Source organism: Rhipicephalus microplus, chromosome 8 (assembly GCF_043290135.1).
Source record: "Rhipicephalus microplus isolate Deutch F79 chromosome 8, USDA_Rmic, whole genome shotgun sequence".
Taxonomy (NCBI): Eukaryota; Metazoa; Arthropoda; class Arachnida; order Ixodida; family Ixodidae; genus Rhipicephalus; species Rhipicephalus microplus.
Window position 1 is genome coordinate 56,304,563 of NC_134707.1, and position 22,010 is coordinate 56,326,572.

General features: G+C 47.4%; 1 protein-coding gene across 2 annotated transcripts in view; it reads right to left on the reverse strand.

Moving 5' to 3' along the window:
* Positions 1-15,087, reverse strand: part of LOC119164505 (uncharacterized) — a 54,750-nt gene extending 39,663 nt beyond the window's left edge. Inside the window, exon 1 of one of the 2 annotated variants that reach the window (XM_075871886.1) lies at positions 14,118-15,087. In XM_075871886.1, the coding sequence (XP_075728001.1) occupies positions 14,118-14,413 (296 nt within the window). In that variant the 5' untranslated portion in view covers positions 14,414-15,087. The remainder of the gene's footprint in view (positions 1-14,117) is intronic. The other variant, XM_037416702.2, reaches the window with a different exon arrangement.
* Positions 15,088-22,010: the final 6,923 nt, after the last annotated feature.

Genomic DNA, 22,010 nt, shown 5'->3' on the forward strand with positions numbered 1-22,010 from the left:
ACACTGAGGGACCGCGCCAACATGCATAGAAACATGATATTGGCACGGGAAAAATTGGTGGGGCAATCTCGATGGCAAAAGAAGATGTTTAATGCGTCAGTGGCCCTATCGATTGCTCTGGGAAGAAAGGAAGCTGCATTTCTGAAAAATGCTACAGTCTGCATATGCAGTGGTCTTTGCTGTGTATTTACAATGTTTTTGCTGTATATTTCCGTGTACCGTACTCATGATGCCAGTATATAAGTACTATTGAATTCTGAAATAAAATTAAGTTTAACTACAGTTGTCATTTATGTCCATTTTAACAGTGCTGTGGCATCAATCTAAGGATGCAGTATTTCGCGCACTAGTGGTTACGACAATTATACATAGTCAAATCACAGAAAGGCGTTACTCCAAAGGATACCAAAGGGGAAAATGGCCCTTTTAATATTATTAGAATATTACTCTTTCACAATTCAAAGACCATCATGCTTGCCGCAAGAAGACGGTTGGTAAGCGAGAAAATGGGCAAAAAGGAAAAGTCTATGTGGAGACGCCATTTTAAAATTCCTGCACCAAACGCAATCGCACAAGTTTTCATGGTGTCTACTACGTGCTATGTTGTTCCTTGTCGGCAAAAATGAAGTACACTGACCTCTTTGGGCACCACAAGCTGACAGTTGAAAACGGCACAAAAACACGATACACAAACGAAAAAAGCACAAGGACAGGCACCGCTCCTTGTTTTTTCTCTGTTTGTGTGTCGTGCTCTTGAGCCATTCTTCACCATGAACCCACACCAACTATCAGGCCCACAAACTGGGTACTTCGTTAAGTTTAAGTAAATTTTGCTGAGCCGGTGCCCATAAATTACAACAAATAATCTCTGCAATCCATGAAATCACATCGAGAGATTTCGTCGCAAGATTGAAAATCAAACTTCGACATACATTTTCTCCTCCAATAAACTTGATGGTATAATTAGCAACAGAGTTCTCAGAGTACAGTTTGTCCATCTAAACTGGTTCACCGTTTCACTGCAGTGTCCGTTTTAGGGCAAAAGCAGCTTCACAAATTAAAAAATATAAATTCTCAATTTATAAGAGCACACTTGCTCTTATGTACTAATAAAAAAAAGTCCCATGTTTACCAGTCTCAACAAAAGAAACCCGTATGAGCGCTCAATCACGTCGCACATCCGTGCCGACTGCAAGCACACAAGCTGCGTGTTTGTAAACAACCAGACAAAAGTGCAGGCAAAAAGGGCAGATCGCTGTGTTGACCCTTGTGAATGTGACGCATTCTACTGGTACTGAAATGGGACTTCAAATGTCACTTGTGGGTTAGAATATAAATGAACAAACAAAAAATAATTATTACCTGAGATAGAATGGAAGGCGACACCTCCAGTCATGTCAAGTTATGACGTGGAAATATCATATAAACTTATAACGATGGAATGTACGCTACAAGTTTATTAACATTTAAAGAGAATATGGGTTTTGTCAAGCCTACTGTATTTACTCAACTCAAGCTCGCATAGGCTTATGTAAACTGAATCAGACTTATTTAATCATCGGAGTTGGAAAACTCCCCATAGGCTCCATGTATCGAAATCTGGAAACGTCATTGGCCCTCTTGTGAAGAGTGAGCAGAGTGTCGTGCCACCTGTGGACCTGCATGCCCACTATTAAAGGCATTATTTGTGTTTTGTGTTGCCGCTCTTGGGAGGTGCAAACGTCGGCTAACTTTGAAAAAATCGGGCCAACTGCGTGTCTGGATTTTGAAACACAGTTTCACAACTCGTGTAATTGAATACCGTATATACTCGTGTAAGGGCCGCACTTTTTTTTCGAAAATTTTGCTAGGTGCGGCCCTTACACGAATCAGGCCGATTTAGTACAGGCAGTACAGGCCAAAGGTCTGTACTGTTTATGCAACAGTAGCAGAGTGCAAGAGTCACAAATGACATGCCAGAAATGTTTTTATTCGGATTCCATTTCGCTGTCCTCGTTCTCGGAGGAGCTCGCCTCGGCGTCCGCGTCTTCCCAGAGACGGTCATCTTCGGTGCCGTTCATGGAGTTCGAAATTCCCGTTACCTTGAAGCTTTTAGCAACTACTTCTACTGACATGGCACGCCACGCATTCAAAATCCATTCACACACCTGTTGGAGCGACGCCCGCTTCAGCCGTCCTGTAGGGGTCTTCTCGTGGACGCCTCCAGCCATCCATTCAGAGTAACATCGGCGAAATTCCACTTTGAATGGTCTGTTGACGCATACGTCGAGCGGCTGCAGCACACTCGTCAGGCCACCGGGAATGACGGCCAAGTCCGTACGAGTTGCGGCAACTCGGTTCTTGACGCGGTCGGTCAAGTGGCCCCTAAAGCTGTCCAAAACAAGGAGGGCTTTCCGTTGTAACAGCCCTCCAGGTCTGTTTGCCCAGACGGTCTTAATCCAGTCAACGACCAGTTCCTCGGACATCCAGCCCTTCTCTTGCGCACGTACGACGATTCCCTGAGGGAACTTCTCTTTTGGGAGAGTCTTCCTTTTAAATACGACGTACGGCGGAAGCCTCCTGCCGTCTGCCGTGATGCACAACATCACAGTGCACCTTTGGCGTTCTGCACCAGTCGTGCGCACAGACACACTTTTCGCACCTTTTAAATCCACTGTGGTGCTTTCCGGTGCATCGAACCACACAGGTGTCTGGTCCGCATTCCCAATTTGGGACAGGTCGTATTCATGCTCCCTCCTGAGAGCATTCACGAAGCGATGAAACTTAATGACGTGGTCTTCGTACTCGCGCGGCAGTTTTTGGCAAATCGTCGTTCGGCGCCGAATAGAAAGCTGGTTACGGTTCATAAACCGCGTAGCCCAGCCCCGACTTGCCTTGAATTGTGCCGGGGGTATTTCCATGTGGCGAGCGATGCTGAGGGCTTTGACGCGTATCATGTCAGTCGATACGGCGTAGCCGTCCCTTCGTGTGTCGACGACGTAGTTGACGAGCTCGCTTTCGAGTTGCGGGTACTTGCACTTTTTCCCGCGAAACGCCTTTCGGCTCCTGTTAGTAGCGGCGAGGGCATCTTTCTGATTCATCCAGTAACGCACGCGCTTCTCATCGACGTCGTACTTTCGTCCAGCTTCCCGCTTCCCGTGCTCCTCGGCATAGTCAATCACTTGCAGCTTAAATGCTGCAGTGAATGATCTCAGATGCCGGCCCATCGTCCGTCACGTGCGCTGGCTTCTGCAGGGTTCACTACAACCAACAAAGTGACACCGACGACACCGATCTGAAGTCGCGCTGCCAACGTATCGACACGATGCTAGGAACGATGCCAACAAAGAGGCCGCACAAGGCAAATATGGCGGCGCGCTGTCAACAGCGTGGTCGGCGCGTCGGCGGAAGTAGAATAAAAGCGGAAAAGCGTGCAGCGCCATCTGGCTGTAAATGAACTAACTACACTTTTCTGGCGGGACATTTTGAACTTTTGTTTTTTTTTTTTTCGAAATATCCGCTTTCAAAGTTGGGGTGCGGCCCTTACACGAGGGCGGCCCTTACACGAGTATATACGGTAACTCTGGGCTAACTGATGGCCCCTGTAGGCTACCCCCTCTGGGGACAATGCAGTAAAGTAATACATGCATATTACTATACTATATTTTCACTCTGGCGAGTGTCTTATTAGCTTCAAGAGTTACGAACAGAAAAATATGTGCCTAAATTTTCTTTGTTATGTGTTAGTATAACTGCAACAGAGAGCTTTACAGGAGTGAAAATTAAAATAAGTCACGACAAAGTAAATCACATTCGTTAAGTCATACCTGAAAACGTTTAACCAACTGTATCGAGGCGAAGTGATAGACTCGGGCATTGAGCACATGCGCCTCTTTCGCAGTTGCCAAATATCCTACTACTTGCACACATGTTCAGCGTTTCGTAGATATTCCAGAAGTAGACACAAGACTTCCTTGTAAACTATGCTCGGTAATTCGAAGGATCATTTGCCCGTTAAATGTGTTCGTGCAAAGTATCACTCCAGGCCAAGATCACGCCAACTGAGATAATCTATGTTTCCTGCCTCAATGCACGGATTGTCAAGTTGGGCACTTCCATTTGTCCTAACTTTCTGTCTCCCTTTTGCCTTCCACTTGCCTTCTTTGAGAATCCAGTCAGTTATCCTTAATGACTAGCGGTTATCCTGTCTGCGCGCTACATGCCCGGCCCATGTCCATTTCCTCTTCTTGATTTCAACTACGATATCCCTAAATCCGGTTTGTTCCCTGATCCACTCTGCTCTCTTTTTGTCTCTTAAGGTTACACCTATCATTTTCCTTTCCATCTCCCGCTGCATCGTCCTCAATTTGAGCTGAAGCCTCTCTGTAGGCCTCCAGGTTTTGGCTCCGTAGGTAAGTACCGGCAAGATGCAGCTGTTACATACATTCCTCTTGAGGGATAGTGGCAATACCAGTCATGATTTGAGAGCGCTTGCCGAATGTGCTCCACCCCATTCTCATTTTCCTAGTTACTTCAATTCGAGCTCAACACCTTTCTAACCAGGACTTGAGGATATTCACAATCACTGACTTGCTTGAAACTGGAATTATTGGAAGTCCTGGTACCCTTTTATAATCCACAAGGTGCAAGTAAAACCAATTTTCATTAAGTTCAAATCTTCCATGAAAATTTTTTATATTTTGGAAATTCAAAAAAGGAATATTTAACCCCAAGTTTCATAGCATATGTGCAAATACTGACTCGCTTGAAACTGGAATTTTTGGAAGTCCTGGTACCCTTCTACAATAAACAAGGTGCAAGTAAACCCAATTTTCATTAAGTTCAAATCTTTCATGAGAATTTTTTACATTTTGAAAATTTAAAAAAAGGATATTTAACCACAAATTTCATAGCCCTCTATCTGCAGACTAATACAAATACCAAAATTTCATAAACCACAAAATTATGATACACCCGTTTTTGACTTTTTACAGATTGCTACAAGATGCCTAGTGTGTTGCTAATAGTTATATCAACAACGTACAAACATATTTCAGAACTATTATTATGTATGGATCTGGCCTGCTTCGGTTGTCCTAGTTTATGCAGCTCATAATGCTGTGATAGCTGTCATCAGTGCTTGAAAGAATGAAGGAAAGAAAGCCTTTCTTTTCAATATACCAATATATAGAGGCATATGTCTTTTTAACATTACAATCAAAATTTTCTTTAAAACAAACTTATGGCAAAAAGATTAAAACTCATCTTGAAATTAAAGCTCAATACAGGGCAGCAAATTTTCTGGTCATGAAGTTCTACAGATTAAGGCACTTAACATTATTCGCATTTTCACTTAACACCCTTCAAGACCTTTTCTGTCAAACATCGCTGATGAATTGGTCAATGTTCGATCAATCGCTGAATAAAGTATAGCTGTGTTGGTCTGTAGTCACACTCAGCTAAGGCACTGCAAGATGAAATTCATGTTTGAAGACTTCTCAGTACACAATACTGATTTTTCCCACTAATCATGTGTAGCATGTTGGCATGTACAACAGTATTACGCAAATAAAACGTAAATGTTGTAGACGAACTTGGGGGCAAACACCAAAACAATTCAGAAGCGAAATATAACAGCGTATAACTAGTTATTGCATATATCAAACGGTTGTACAATCTCCCCGAATTTTCGACATATGCAGCTTTAAAGCAACATTGAAGAGCAAAACAATATTTTGCAAGTTAGTAAAGTACAATTTCACAATCCCGAAAACAGCACTCTTACCGCGACACATTTGATAAGCAAGAAATTTGTGCGAAAAGTGGGTGGAGACGCAATGTTAAGATTCCCGCACCAAACACCATGATGTCGCAGATTTTTAAGACGTCTACTGGGTCCTACACGGCCTGTGATTTCTAAAAATGAAGTACATTGTCATCTGTGGGTGCCACAGACATTGCATATAAGGTTTCAGAAGAATTCGTCAAGTTAATGTAGCAAAAAATGCATTTTGAAAAGTTTGACATCACGCATGAATATATCAGTGTGAAATTTCAAAAGAAGAAACTTCAACCTTGATTTTCTCCACTAATAATGAACCTATGATAGCAAAAAATATGGCAATAGAGTTGTCAGAGTGAACACTGTGCATTTAATCCAAGTCATTCTTTCTTTCTAGTGTCCCTTTAGTATATCAAACTTGTCATGATCCTACTTCGATTCAATAAATCCGTGTTCAACCGCACTCTGATATCGTGGTAAGCGACTTCCAAAGTTGCCGTTCCTTACCCTCATTCTTCAAGATCTCTTTTAGTATGAGTTATATGTAAGCGAAACTGCCCCATTCGCACTTCTATCACCACAAGTCGATATGAAACAAAAAAGGTGGACAAGCCTCTCACATTTAAACTCTACAAACAGGGACAAGCATAAAAACCTTCACCCAGATAAGATATCTCTGACAAACATGCTTGTGCTTCCCACTTCACTAAAACAGCGCCAACATTCCGCCGCGTGCAAGACAAGGATTTCTGCACTTTCTCCAGAAACGAGACGAGAGGGCAAACATCTCCAGAAGCAAAGCCCGGCTGGCCTACAAAGCAGCCACTTTTCTTCTTCTTCATTTCCTTTATTTCATTCTTCCTCGACTCGAGCACCACCTCTCCTCCACGTCGTATCCCTGACCAAGACCTTCGAAGACACAGCAGGAAGGCGTTACAACACACAAGGAAGTACGAGCACATCGCCGCCCCTTATCGCTAATGCTCCTTTCACTTTTTTTGTCCCCTCTCCACAGTGCGCAACAAAAACAACTGCTCCTGCTGCCAGCTTCCTGAAACAACCAACCCGGAGGCGAAGGGTAGGGGGGGTCGTTTCGCCAAGTGCGGCCGCTCTGTGGGTCATCGCTTATTATTCCACCAGTGTCCTCACTGCCGTAGGCGCGTGACGACTGCGGCTAATATTGCCTCAGCGTCGCGCGCCTTTCGCAGGTATCTTTGCTAATGGCGCGTACTACAGAAAGAAAAAGCAGTGTCAGGCATTGAAGATTCGACCTGTCTTTTTGTTACTTTCTTCTTCTTTTTCATTTCTCTAACCAGGACTTCCGTGTTTTCCAACTTTCACTTTGTATCCCAGTTCTTTTAAGCACTCGTCCTGGAGTTGATCCTTTGCCAAACAACAAGCACGTCATTTGCTCCTTTTTTATTTTTTCACTTTTAACTTGTTTCTTTGCAGAGTGTTGCAAATGGACCTTACACAATTCTGTGCTTTTTCTACGCATCAAGAAAAAAAAAAAGAGGTCCTACAACTCGCTACTGCTACCAGTTAACCCATTTTTTGCCAAGCTCAGAAACCAAAACTGGAGAGAAACCAGTAGATAAACCAACTGAACCGGTAGCCAATTAAAAACTGGTTTTTCGATCACCCTCCTTTGCGGGGTACTTCAAGAGAAGCATGGCTGCTTAACCCCGTAGAAAGGCCACACAAGGAAGCTCATCAAGAACAAACACGCTTTTCATCCATCTCACAGGAAGTGAAAGTTAACCTTCGATTGATATGTGGGGTTTAACGTCCCAAAACCACCGTATGATTATGAGCGACGCCGTAGTTGGAGGGCTCTGGAAATTTTGACCAGCTGGGGTTCTTGAAGGTGTACCCAAATCTGAGCACACGGACCTACAGCATTTTCGCCTCCATCAAAAATGCAGCCGCCGAGTATCTTAGCCACTAAACCATCGCGGCGGGGCCAAAGTGCGCTTTTAAGTGTTGGTCACAAAGTCACTGTTAGTGCATTTAGAACTGAGCTTCATTCAGGCCTAATGGTGCTGTCGTCTTCTTGTCTGCTATGCTTCTAACATTTGTCCGAAAACACAAATTTTCCGAAATTCTGTGGGCACTGCTTCACTGCCACGAATGCCTTTGCACTTTACGACAACTACCCCACACCTCATCCTGACTTACACCGTGTCATTTTGTCCCAGTAAAGCACCCAGTCTAGAGTGCAGGAAAAGGGCCAAACAGGTGTGCACGGCTGAAAAAAAAAAACCCTGACCCTGCACTCAACACCCTCTCCTGTCGTTGAGGGTGTACCACTAAGAAAACACAGATTTGCCTTCCTTTTCCCCAGCGGCACTCTCCTTCTGTACGCCTTTTTACAGGCAGCAATTGAATCCAGCCTCAAGGTTACACCACGAGAGAAGAGACCCTGCAAGCGTTGCCAAGTTCTTCGGGACTGCCAGGCAAGGGGGGGGGGGCATGTGCCAAGAAAGGCACGATTAAAATGCGGCGTCTCCTCTCGCCGTACGTATGCGCACCTGATTACCTATTCCTCGCGGCAACTTCTGCTCTGTGCGCTACACTCGCACTGAGAAAGTGGTGTTCGCATCACCTCGTCATCCCCCCTCCCCCATACACCCTCTCCGCTGCGGCCACTACACCGTGCCAGCTCTCTGAAGTCAACCACACACGAGGTTTCCTGTTGACCCGACCATTTGATTCGTTTCGCAATAAGCTTCTTTTTGGTGTGTGTGTGTGTGTGTGTGTGTGTGTGTGTGTGTGTGTGTGTGTGTGTGTGTGTGTGTGTGTGTGTGTGTGTGTGTGTGTGTGTGTGTGTGTGTGTGTGTGTGTGTGTGTGTGTGTGTGTGCAGGCTCTTTCCTTGCGCGAGCATGTGGTTTATTGAAACTGTGGTTGGGCCTAGCGTCAAGAGCAGTGCTACGCGAGAAGTCCGGAAGGATTTGCTCGTTTTTCACCGTAAAAGGAAGAAAAAAGAAAAATACCTATATGCCAAGTAGGCCTGCTGCCGCCAGTGCCAAGATCTCATAAATGGACGGGCGCGCGATCAAAAAAAAAAAAAGGGGGGGGGGGTAGAGCCCGTTGCCACTGTGCACGAGCTGGGGGTGGGAGTGACGTCACAAATGCTAATCGGCATTGGAATACGTACTCAAGGCCACAATAGACAAACAGGGCATGTTTCAAGGAATATTTCAATGGAAAAAGGAAAAGAAAAAAAGACATAGAAACCTGTTTGACTTATTTCTATGGTAATTCACTTGTCCGCCCTTTAAAGAAACACGTGTCGACCTAAACCAGTGCGCAGGCCTGCGAACGTCATCACTTGGTGTGGAGACGAGTTTCCATATGCACGTCACGCACTGTGTCAGCATGGCAATCGGAGGGAAACGCCCCATCGCTTTCGCACTGCAAACAGCACAGCTCTGCGAAGTGCACCATGAAAAACTACTCAGCAATAAATACTAGTTCAAAAAAACTTCAATAACTGCTGTGAAAAGCTTCTAAAAGGGAATCCAACACATCTTTTAGTAATGGCATCAGCAGCATCCTCAGCAATCAGAGTTGGCTAACGGCTCACTTGACTCAGCTTGAGACAATTTTCAGGCGCTTGAAGCTCGAGTATTCTGAAGCAGTGTTTTAGACATATTTAGCATGATGTAATACAGCCTGATATGTGCTTGATCAGCTCCAGATGAATACTCTGAACGTGATGCACAGCAGGTCTATTTGCTGTATGCGTCACAATCTGTGCAGTAAACTTTTTTTTGCCCTACATCCATGTCTTTCCTGGCAAACTGTGCCGGTAACTGCATACCTAGGTTGCAGGCACTTGCTAGGCTAAGATATTTTTCTGATGAGGAAAAAGGAAAATCACAGCATCACCACGTAGTGAATGATGAAGAGTGGGGCGAAGCTTCGAAGGATTTGTTCGGCAAATCGTCGATTATCCGCTGGCCGCGTTCGTTCGTCTGTCCATTCATCCGTGTGTCTGTCTGTCCATCCATCTGTCTGTATGTTTGTCCCCATGTCCGTCTATCTGTATGTCTCTCTGTCCATCTAGTGAATAGTCCGAGTACCGCCATCTCGCATCTTTTCATCATATACAAGTACCGCCATCCAGCGGACATTCCAAGGACTAAAACCAGGGACGGTTACAACATACAGGATACGCACGACCCACACCTCAAGGAGGTTCGTTCCTAAAATGTCAAGCCTGCGGAGGTGAACTTTCAAAGACTGTTGATAAATGAAACATTTTGTCAGTGTATATACCTGCATGACCTGACTAATGAAGGTTATGAATACACTGTGGATGTGTAAATGACACAAAAGCTTTCGTGAAGCACGGGCGAATGCCATTTGCAAAGGTTTACAGCTCACCACAGTGCATTAATTCGGGTTGGGTGTACCATTCCCACAGTTGAAAAGCATAAATTAGCTGCAGGAGCACAGGCCTTTCAAAGTATAAAAGACTAAGTTCGATTTCTAAAAATATTTTTTTAAATTAAATAACCTAAATCAGAATGTCTCATGATAAAGCTTGCCAGCGGCTTTCCAGGATGTTCACAAGAGAATATTGAATAGCTAGCACCAACTTACAATCTGACGCACACAGCCTTTCCGAACTGAAAATATTCGTAAGTCAGAGAGCTGAACTTTGATGTCGTGGCCAAGCTGAACCGCAGATGTCTGCTTGGTTTGAGCAAGCTAGGATAAAGATGTGTGTGTGTTACCAGAGACTTACATAACAACTCGCGTGAAACTGCAACGGTCTAGCACGGCATCATGGTGGGCTACACTAGCCCACATATGGATGACGTCAAGTGACTGTCCCCTCTAACTGCTCTCACGCAGATTTGTTCAAGGTAGCCAACATTGTTGGTAAGTATATAGCCGTATAAATGCTTTATCTCAGACAAAAGGTTAACGAGTTTCACGCGCGCTTTGTGCGCAACTCTGCGCAAATGGGAATGCAGCTGTTGCTTACGACAGCAATGTTAACTTTCAGCATCGCTTTTTTTTTTTAGATGACAGAGAAAGCACCAACTGGCACAGAGTGAACGAAAATTCCTGCATCAAGCGAGCGCTTCCAGATGTGACGAGTTAACGTTCGTTCCAATTTATTTTATTTTTCTTCGCTTTGCAAGCACTGTGCAAACAAGGCAATTCAGCGTTGTGCCCAATCCAGCATACCATTCACAGTAGGCTGGGGCAAATGTAATGACAGTATGATAATAATACATTTCCAGAAAAGAATAAAAGCCAGTTCATGCTCACACAAGCAAGTTTATGATTGCTGTAATTATAAAATCACTCATTTCACATATGAATCTGCAGTCATAAGTGATATGTAAGTCACTTATCCCTGAAGTGGCAAAGTTACTATTAAGAGCTTATGTCGATATTGAAAGACACGTCTCAAAATATTGATTAGGGACGAACGTTCCAGAAAGTGTGATGCAAGCACATTAAGAAATGCAACCGAAATGAACTTTATCATGACTAACGTATTTATCATAAAGTCCCCCACTGACACCAGAGAGCCAAGCTGAGCAGGGCGCGGTAGCTTAAAAGAATGCACCCGCAAAAGATCTTTTCAATGAAAATGCGACTTGGCCGAAGACAGCGCAAAAATTGGAAGACAAAAAAAAAATTGATGGATTGATATTTGCAAGGAGGGTGAAACGGCAAAAGGCAAAGGCGATAGTTGTTTTTCAAGAGGAATACGGCTCAGTTGGACAAAGAACAAACTGTAAAAAACGAATAATAAATTGTAATAAGGCAACAGCTGCGAAGCACTGTTACTTTTATTTGTTTTAGATGGGAACAACAACTTTGTTCAAAAAGATTTTCTTTCTTTTTTTAACATATGTCATGTACTGCACGAGACTTTCGTGATGCAGTGAGCCACAACTGTTGTAACGGTGCCGGAAAGCTCACTATTGTACAATGAAGCTGAGGGAACGCCGGCAGTTCCCTGCAATGCCAAAAATGACAAAGATTATCATTATTTGCGAATGGAATACAGCTCAATTCGACAAAAAGCAAATCGGGAAAAACGAATAATTAATTGGGATACGGCAGCAACTATGTGGCAGCGTTCTCTCGTTTTACGTGAAAATAAAACGGTGATTTCCCTTTTTTTAATTTCTTAAACTGAGGTTTGTCATAAAGTATTGTTTTGTCATGAAGTAACGACCATTTTTTACGACTAGTTAGTCCTACCCATTAAATCACGCACACACTGTTCGATAGCTAATGTAACGTTTGTGATAGTTATGTGATGTACCCTTACAGATGAGTATCTCTGCATTCCGGTTATTGTACGTCATTTTCGCTCTAGCTGACAATATTGTTTCACTGCTTTTACCTAAATCATGATTTGTTGCTTTCGCTTAAGTGAACTTATACATTGTATATTCTTCGCAAAGTGATCCTGTTGAAGCTTGTGGGGGAGGGGGCTTGGTGAAAAGGCGAATAAAAGTACTACCTACACCAGGTACTGCTGCGAGACTTCCATCAATGCAGTGATTCACCACTTTCTTCCCCTCTGCTGTGCCAGAAAACTCCCTATTGTGGAATGAAGCCGAAGGAATGCCTCCAGCTGTAATGCTAAAACTACCAAGGTTATAGTGGAACTACTCCATTCAACAAATACGAATAGTAACGAAAAAACGAATAATAAACTAGGACAAGCCACTGGGTAGCACTGTTCTCACTCGTCTCACCTGGAAAAATCTGGGAATCGTTTTCTAATGATTTTTTCTCAACTGAGTTAACACGGCATGAATCAATGTCAGACTTCCGCGAAATGCAGTGAGTCACAACGTTTTCTTTTGTTTTGTTTTTTTCCACAGCGCCGGAAAACTCCTCGTTGTACAGTGAAGTTGCGAACGGCGCTCGAAGTGCGCACGCTACCACTTCGAAACACGTGGTCCGCCGTGCTGCGACGCCATGAAGAGAAAAAAGTCTTTTGTTTCCGCGTGTCGCCCTGGTACGCGCGCCTCCAAAGCGAGCCAACTCGGATTGCGCCAGCGATTTCCGAGTCGTCGCGGCACGAGATATAATCGGCACTAGCCTTTTTTTTGTTTCTTTATACTTTCCAGCTCACAGTGATGGCCGCGCAAGATGCCCAAGGTCCCCCCTTGGCCGTTACGCGTAGCCATGACCATGACACCTGGCACACGGACGTTTAACAGCTGACACCGCGGTGACGGGCCGTGTTAGTCACATTTTTTCATAGGGACAAAAGCTTACAAAATGGTAGAAGTGATGGGAAGGAGGAAATGCAGAGACAAACGCGCCAGTGGAGGAATAAAAGGAGAGAGAGAAAATGCGGAACAGGCCAGCGCACGCGCCTTTTTATCCACGTGCTACCGACACTGAGTCAGCCCCCCCCCCCCCTCCCTTATACCAGCGCAATTTCGCAACAAGCGCATTCCAAACCAGGCGAAGCAACGCCAAGAGTAGCTTCGCTAAGCTCGGGGCGTTGCAAGTTCCGCATTTTCTTGTTTTCCATTTAGTTCCTCCTTTTTGCCCTTCTTCGGAGAGAGGCAGGTCCCAGTGAATTACGAAATAGACCAAACGCAAAGGCGCACCACGCAATACCCGCCCTTCCCAGAAGAGCGCACGCTAAACAACAACAACAAAAAAGTAAGACAAAGCGCCATCAACTTCGAAGACTTTAAAACTTGCAGCGGTGAGGCTTTCGCAGAGCTGGCTTTATTTATCTCCGAGGCCAGAACGGTCAACGATCGAGTAGCATTGGGTGAAGTTATCACGTGAAAAAGAAACTCGGGTGTGTCGAACATCCCCCCTTTTGAAACAAAAAAAAGAAACGAGGCACGAGTTTGCAACGACGCACTGCGCGTCAGTTCCTCACGTGCGCGAACTAAGGAAGGCGCAAGCGGGGGGGCCCCTCTCAGTGCGGAACTAGTTGCATGCGCGTCTCTTACGCAACACGTGACTTTTTTTCTTCTCCCTTTTCCTCCAAGGCACGCGGTGGTGCGCAGGCAAAACACGGGCTTCGCTATCCCTGCAGCAAAACGCAATCGCAAGCACACACTTCCTGTTCGGGCCTGCTGCTATCTACTGCGCCAAGCCCGTAAACATTACGCAACACGCGGGAGCGCGCGCTCACACACGCCCTGTGACTCAAACCGGAATTTCGCGCTGTGCTATCCGCAATAAGCGGCGCGCGAAAAGACGAACAAAACCGCGCGGAATGCGTTTGCGTTGGGTGCGTTTCCGCGGTGTGGGGCGATCAACAGGCGCAGAAAAAGAAAGCGCTTCCGCGCTGGTGCTGTGCACATGCGACAATTAAAAAAAAAAGGGGTTTCTACTCACCCTTCTTGGACCCTCTTGAGGGTCTTGCTGGCGTCTCCGCAGTTGACGCAGCACAGCACCAGCCCGGAGTACTTGATGGCAGCGTCAATCTTGTCCTTCCTGCGTCGATTCTCGGCCTCGACACTGCTCGAATTCTTCACGCGGAAGATGTAGCGCGATTTCTTCTCGAAGCGCACGAACAGCTCGCTGAACTCGTCGAAAGTCGAAAACTCGGTCCGATCCCCGAACACGTCCAAAAACACGGCCGTCGTGTCGACGCGAGCGCCGTGGTTGTTGTTGCCGTTCGCGGTTTCCATGTCCGATGATGACGACCACCACCACCGCTGGAGACGACGCCACAGGGGCCACGGGAGCTGGTGCTAACCACGATGAGCGCCGGAGCACCGTCGATTACCATTTGGGATCGCGCAGCGCGAGCACAACCAAGTCCTGCGGTGGATCGGGCACGATAGCTCGCAAACTCGCCTCCGTTTTCTCCACGAGGAGCGCGATGAGGGGGGGCTGCGCGCGCGGTGGTTTGGATCGCACGCTCTTCTCCACTGTTGGTTGGACGCACCACCACGCAAAACCACGCTGCTGCTACGCACTACATGCGTCGTTAGCGCGAGCCAGCACCACGCGAAGATGCTTTTCTCAGCTCTCCGGGAAGCGTCCGCGCCGAGCGCCTTGTTTACACACACATGGGCGCGAGCAGTGCGCCATGCTTCTTCTCCGACGCTCTTTTTCCACTGGCGTTGTTGAAGCAGCTCGCGTCGTCGACTCGCGCATAACGCACGCCTCAGAACGACTCTCTGCACCTGTCAAGTAATCACAACCAAAAAGCGTGGAGCGGAAGGAAAAGGGCTGAGGAGAGAAGGGCGGGGAAGACCCTCCCGAGAATCACGGTTGCCAGCAACTACGTTGGACTGCTGAAACGACGACGCAACGTGCGCTGTCGCGATGATGATAGTTGTAGCGCGAGAACAGAACGACGACAAAGAGACAAGGAGGAGCACGTCGCTCACGGGGCGGCTCCACCCTATCACTTCAGCCGCGCACAAAGTCCTAAAACTGCGTAAATTTTCGCCCTCATTTAGAGTCAAAATTTTTTGCTTACAGATTGCAGCGCCATCTCGTAGTCAAAAAATATGTTACAAATTGACAAAAATTGAAACAATATATTGCAATTGCACTCAGTGTTTGTGCTTCTAGATAGCACTGCACTTGCTAGCTTAAGTATGTAGCATACAAAATAATTTTTAGGTTTGACGTATAGTGTTTTAAGTAACATTTAGGAAAAACCTTGGCAAGCGGCGGCGTTGCGTCAACACGCGCCATGACGCGCTGTAAAGCGACTGTTGCAAGGCCACGGTGAAAAAAAGACACGCGCGCCGTTTCATCCGGCCTCTAGCTCTCACTGAACAAGCAAGCGGCCTTCCCGCCGCGTTTGCATAAAGCGACCGCGAGGAGCGCTTTGTCGTTTTAAAAAAAGCCAGGCGTTACGGAGGGTGGATGCGCGATTGTTTTGTCACCACGCCGCGCACGGGGCGCGATCGCATATGCGACGTTTGAACTTTTCCGCGCGGATTTTTTCGCGGACAATGGATAATAGCGCGCCGCGTCTCCTGGACGACACCTGCGGTTTTTGAGAGGGTCGATTCGCGAGATATATGTGGTTCGGGTCAGCTCAAACGCACGTAAGCGACGTGTGATCCAATTTCTGCCGAGTATTGTCGCACGTGTCGTGCCCATCAATTCATCACCTACACAAACAATACAAACTGCCGTCGTCTTCGAAGGTGACGTCGCACTTTCCGGGCAAATGAGATTGAAATGTTTCAAAACGGGAAAAGCGAATGTGGCAATTAATGATCGCCTAATCACATCTAATAAATATTAGTGTTCTATCCATACAAACACCGATCTTTTTTTTTCATGAACCCTTTCAATATGCTTTTCACACGCTTCAGAAGAGAAATAACTAGAGGTACTTATCAATTTGAATGTACGAATCAAAGTGCAGTCCTCCCAACATAATTTTGAGTAATTAAGCTGACCAAAGAGGAATAAAAAATTGGAGAGCCCCACAACTAGAAATGTTGAGATCTCCTACTAGTTTTCCATTCCATCAATATACTTTTTCATTTGATGTGGAAAATAAATGACAAGAGGTACTTAGCGATAGTTAGAATTGATGCACTGATCACAGTATTGTAATGCTCCTCATTAAATTGCAGGTGTGCCGTCCCCGCAAACACGGACTGAACTCCGGTCCTTTCAAGATGTTTACGCTCGTTTCTTAAACCCACACATTAAAAAAAAAAAGGAAATGAAAACCTTCGGTGTAACGAATGGGCATTCGGGAGTGGAGTACCTGGAAGGATAATTTCTACTGTTCTCGCCCCCCCCCCCCCCCCCCCCACGCAAACACGAGGACCGGGCGGCGCCTCGTTGTCTACAGACAGTGTGACAGTGTACGGTGGCAATAATCCACGCGCACCCTTCAGATTTGTGGCACAAGGGAGCAGCAGAGCACCTTTTGTTGGTTCGAGGAATGCGACCTTGCCGCAGCGCCTGTGCCGGGTCCGGTCTGACTTTCCGTTAGCCTCCGTGGCTCCAGGGCTCATTACTGCATTCTGCGCGGATGGCCACCCGCGGCGTTAAATGACGAAGAAGGGGCGGCTACCGAGAATTTCGCGGGAGACACCGAGCTGCATGGAGACGTCGAGACTCGTTCTGGACATCGGCTCATCAAGTACCAGAAACCGGGGCAATGGGTTCGGCCGAAAACATTTTGGCACAACACTGCGAACTCCGGACGTTGGCCATTGCAGACGACGCACTTTGTCGGAAGCATCGGGACCATTGTTCGCCCGTAATTAAAGTGTCTTCGGACGGCTCGTCCATCTCTCTCCCTGAGGCTTGAGTTTGAACATTGTCACTCGCTCGGCTTTGCTTGGGAGAGGGTTCTCCGCTGATGTGGGCCGCGGGGGCGGCCGTCGAAGATGACACACTCCGACTGACAAGAAAATATGCCGCGGCGAAAGTGGCGATTGGTTTGGTGCCCCGGTAGGGCGGAGTCGGGGCCTACGAAAAGGGACTACGAGAAAAAGCGTGAAGAGTCGGAGATACGATGCGATGAGCTCGAGATGGTAGAGCGACGGAATGGAAAAGGAAGATAACGGTGCGAAGAGATAGCGATGAGAGGCGATGAGATGATGACTGGGGCAAGGGCGGTACGATGAGAAATGAAAGTTAAGGATAGGAGGCGAGTGAATGGAACGTTACGAAAGAGGGCTAAGATGGAAATCACTGAGAGGCACGACGAAGGCGACGATGACGAAGACGATGAAGACGCTGACGAATTGGACAATGACCCCAGGAAGAAGCCCTGAGCCCCGACTCGAAAAGCCAGCTCCGAGGCCCCCATCAACATGGACCTTTCGTGAGACGGACTTTATGCACCTTATTTAGATTAGCTTTGCGGGAAGGGAGGTGGCGTGTTGTGACATTGCGGGTTTTGGTAACTGATAACTTCATCGTGTTTGTGTCGTCATGCGTTTACTTTGTATCGTCGCACCATTGTATTGTCAAAGTTATTTCCCCTATGTATCCTGCGTCGCACGTCGCGTGAGTGTAAATCGTGTGTTATAATTTTGTGTAGTGGTTGATGTACGCGGGTATACGATGTTTGCAGTTAGTAATAAATTAAATGAATCAGTAAACAGAAACAGGTCGTAGCGTCTCTTACTTCCCGGCGCCAGCACAAATCCCTGTATGTGAGAAGTGATTGAGACACATAGCCAAGAGGGAACCGGATAGACAAGGGCTGAGTGGTCTTCCTTCTCTTTGGTAATCGGTGGCGTAGCGGGGGACGCCTCAAGTGGTGGCAGTGGTGGGATTACTGCTGGGGCAACGGTGCGAGATTTCACCTTCGTACTAGGGAAGGAGAGGCGGCAAAATGAACGAGCAGGCTACCAAGATAACCGACAGAGACGACCCACTAGACATGAGCGCGTTAATGTTAGCGGACATGGTTCCGTCGTTTACGAGAGGTGATACGAGTCCGGATGGTGGGGTCTTCTTGAAAAATTTGGAGCAGGTTGGTCACTTGGGTGCATGGCGGGATAGTGAGCTGGTCTGCATAGCACGATGCAACATGCTATAGGCGTGGCGCACGATTTTGCGTGGTGGGATGATGACGTCGCTGCGGCTGCAACTTTTTCTGAGTTCAAATATTTGGCCCTCAAGAGGTTTGATACGGAGCCACTTATCTTTAAAATGGAAAGGTTTTTAAACGCGAGGCAGAGGGCAGATGAGGAGGTGCGGTCATTTGAAAGTCGCTTGCGCATCCTCGGGACCGCCACCCTGGCGAGCTCCGATAGTCAGGATCCGGTGAAAGCTTCACTGTGCCGCGAAATTCTAGCCGAACAATTACTCTCGCAATTTTTATTAGGCCTGAGGGATCCGGTCCGCAGATTTGTTCTCTCTCGGGATCCAAAAACATTTGACGAGGCCATTGGCATAGTGGTCAAGGAGGAACAGAATGAGAAAGTGTCGTGGAGCCATACGTTACTCGTTCGATACGCAGAAGAGAACACGGATATTCATGAGATGCATAGCCGCCTTGACCGCCTCGAAAAATTTGTGGAGAGCTTGGCAGTACGCAATAAGGTGAAACAGAATTGGCAGGAATTCCCGAAGCAGCTCCTTTATCCTGGCGAGTGCTATAACTGTGGCAGGTTTGGTCACATTTGGCGAGAATGCCACCGGTATCGACGACGAAAGTGGAATTGGACGGGTGGCAGCCGCATTCACAAAGGCAAGGAGAGGGCGGGAAAATTCGAATCTGGAAACCTAGACGCAACTCCTCCTCATGACGTTGACGCGCAGAGGTCAATCGCGGTCGTAAATATTCGCGAGGAAACAAGCTCCGTAAAAATGAGTCATGGTTTACCGTGTGCGGAAGTGGTTAATGTAATTTCCGTGATCGAGGGAATGTTCCTTCATTGAGCGAATGTGTGTTTGGGGGGAACGCTGGCACGCCGGTGCCACTGGGTGAAACAAATGCTGTCGATGTCGAGGTTGCTAGAGTGGATACAGACGGTTTAGCTGCGGTTTCTACCTCGAAGGTCCCACGAGACGATGAGGCATTACCAGTAGGAGTGGCAGATGTGGAGTTGGATGAGAATGGGTTTTCTGAGGATGCAGTTGTCGGAGTCTTGGTCGACACGGCGCTAGACCGAAAGTTAGAGAGAGTAAGTGAGATTGAGGAATGCCTAGATCGCAACGGGGTGGTTTTTGTGGGGCCAAAGGGGAACTGCAGCACACTCTATGTACACCGCACCAAACCCGGACATGCGCAGCGGTGGTCTTATAAGACAGCCTCTCACATGCCCCAGTCCGCGACTGAGTTGAGTAAGTGGAAGTTCGGACCATCCAACGAGGGTCCGGGACTCGGAGTCGGGGAAGAGGCCTGCATACGGGTAGACGCTGAGCGCTAGGGGATCGGCTAGGGTCATAAGAGTACGCAATGTTGTATGCCATTTTATGTTCTATGATTTCTGCTCGGTCATTGTGCTCGTTACTTAAGTGGAGACCTTGTGTCGAAGCACCAGTTTTTTATTTTGTTTTGGCTTGTGCTCTTGTTTTACTTTGTTGAGTGTGTTTCGAAATGAGGCAGGTAGTTCACTCGGTTATTGTGGTTTTGTCCTGCACGGTATCTGATGTTGATCACTGAGTGAGTGGTACCACCGGAGATCGGTTGACACCTATAATGATAGGGAGAACATAGAGTCCGTGAATGTGAGGTAACCGAGATCTCGCCACTTGTCGGAGAGGAATGAGCAAAAGGGACTGTTTTAAGAAACGAGAAGGTTTAGCAAGACAGGATATGTGACTGGCATCTGTGGCCCAAGTTAGGTGGATTATGCGTGGTGGTAGGTCGAGCTACACCAATAGACGCTGCAACAAGTGATGAGATGAGACAAGGAAATATAACGGACAAGCTACGACGTTTTCCCTGCACGATAGTGTCGTGCCTCGATAGGAGGCGGGGAGGGCTGGCTTGTGGGAAGAGATGAAGCAGCCCCGGTATCGACGAGGCAAGGTGAAAGTTTAAATTGAAATGGTTTCACGGCGTCTCCCCGCACGGAAGTGTCGCGCCTCGTTAGGAGGCGTCGTGATCGGTATTGATGTACAACGCCCAATGTCACAGTTGCATAGGACAGCATATACGCTACGTTCTCAGCCAATCCGAAGACGCAATTCGCGTTGAAGGTGCCTTTCCCTCACCGACAGGTGCAGCAGAGGCCGGGCAGGAGATGGTACGCGAGGGTAATTCAATGTTGATGCCTGTATGACCTATGTTCTCCCGCCATCCCGCTTTTCGTTTGGTTTGAGATGTTCGATAAGATCTTAAAATTTTGTGCATGTGTGGAATGAAAGCGTATTGAAATGTGTGTATCCTCTGTTCAGTTGTGCCGAGAGTGGACAGTGCAGGCGAAGTGTGTGATGTGCTCGCATGGTAGTGAACCTTCCGCACACATGACTGAACGCTGCGTGCCAAACCATCCGACGAGCAGCTGTGACCACTGTGCGTTTTGTCCACGCGTCATCCACGAGTTTCTGCAGTGATTCTGAAGGTTTCAAGTGTGTTGTGCGCGGTAGAAACACGGAATCAAACTGCTTCGTGGTGGGTGATCAGCGACAATCACAGATTGGTTCCTCTCAGCGACGCGCTGCCGCCAGGGCTGAATCGCAAGTGTGTTGTGTTCGCTTACCGTATTCTTAGGACTGCCGCAACGTCTCAATTTCGCTGCGCAACCCGAAGGCGCTATGCGCCCGCATTTCTCGTGTTTGAATTTCCCCGCTGGGAAAATTCTGCAAGATGAAGGGATTGTGACGTCCCCGCAAACACGGACTGAACCCCGGTCCTTTCAAGATGTTTACGCTCGTTTCTTAAACCCACGCATTAAAAAAAGGAAAAGAAAACCTTCGGTGTAACGAATGGGCATTCCGGAGTGGAGTACCTGGAAGGATTATTTCTACTGTTCTCGCCCCCCCCCCCCCCCCCCCCGCGCAAACACGAGGACCGGGCGGCGCCTTGTTGTCTACAAACAGTGTGACAGTGTACGGTGGCAATAATCCACGCGCACCCTTCAGATTTGTGGCATGGGGGAGCAGCAGAGCACCTTTTGTTGGTTCGAGAAATGCGACCCTGCCGCAGCGCCTGTGCCGGGTCCGGTCTGACTTTCCGTCAGCCTCCGTGGCTCCAGGGCTCATTACTGCGTTCCGCGCGAATGGCCACCCGCGGCGTTGTATGACAAAGAAGCGGCGGCTACGGAGAATTTCGCGAGAGACACCGAGCTGCATGGAGACGTCGAGACTCGTTCTGGACATCGGCTCATCAAGTACCAGAAACCGGGGCAGTTGGTTCGGCCGAAAACATTTTGGCACAACACTGCAAACTCCGGACGTTGGCCATTACAGACGACGCACTTTGTCGGAAGCATCGGGACCATTGTTCGCCCATAATTAAAGTGTCTTCGGATGGCTCGTCCCTCTCTCTCCCTGAGGCTTGAGTTTGAACATTGTTACTTGCTCGGCTTTGCTTGGGAGAGGGTTCTCCGCTGATGTGGGCCGCGGGGGCGGCCGTCGAAGATGACACACTCCGACTGACAAGAAAATATGCCGCGTCGAAAGTGGCGATTGCTTTGGTGCCCCGGTATGGCGGAGTCGGGGCCTACTAAAAGGGACTACGAGAAGAAGCGAGGAGAGTCGGAGATACGATGCGATAAGCTCGAGATGGTAGAGAGACGGAATGGAAAAGGAAGATAACGGTGCGAAGAGATAGCGATGAGAGGCGATGAGATGATGACTGGGGCAAGGACGGTACGATGAGAAATGAAAGTT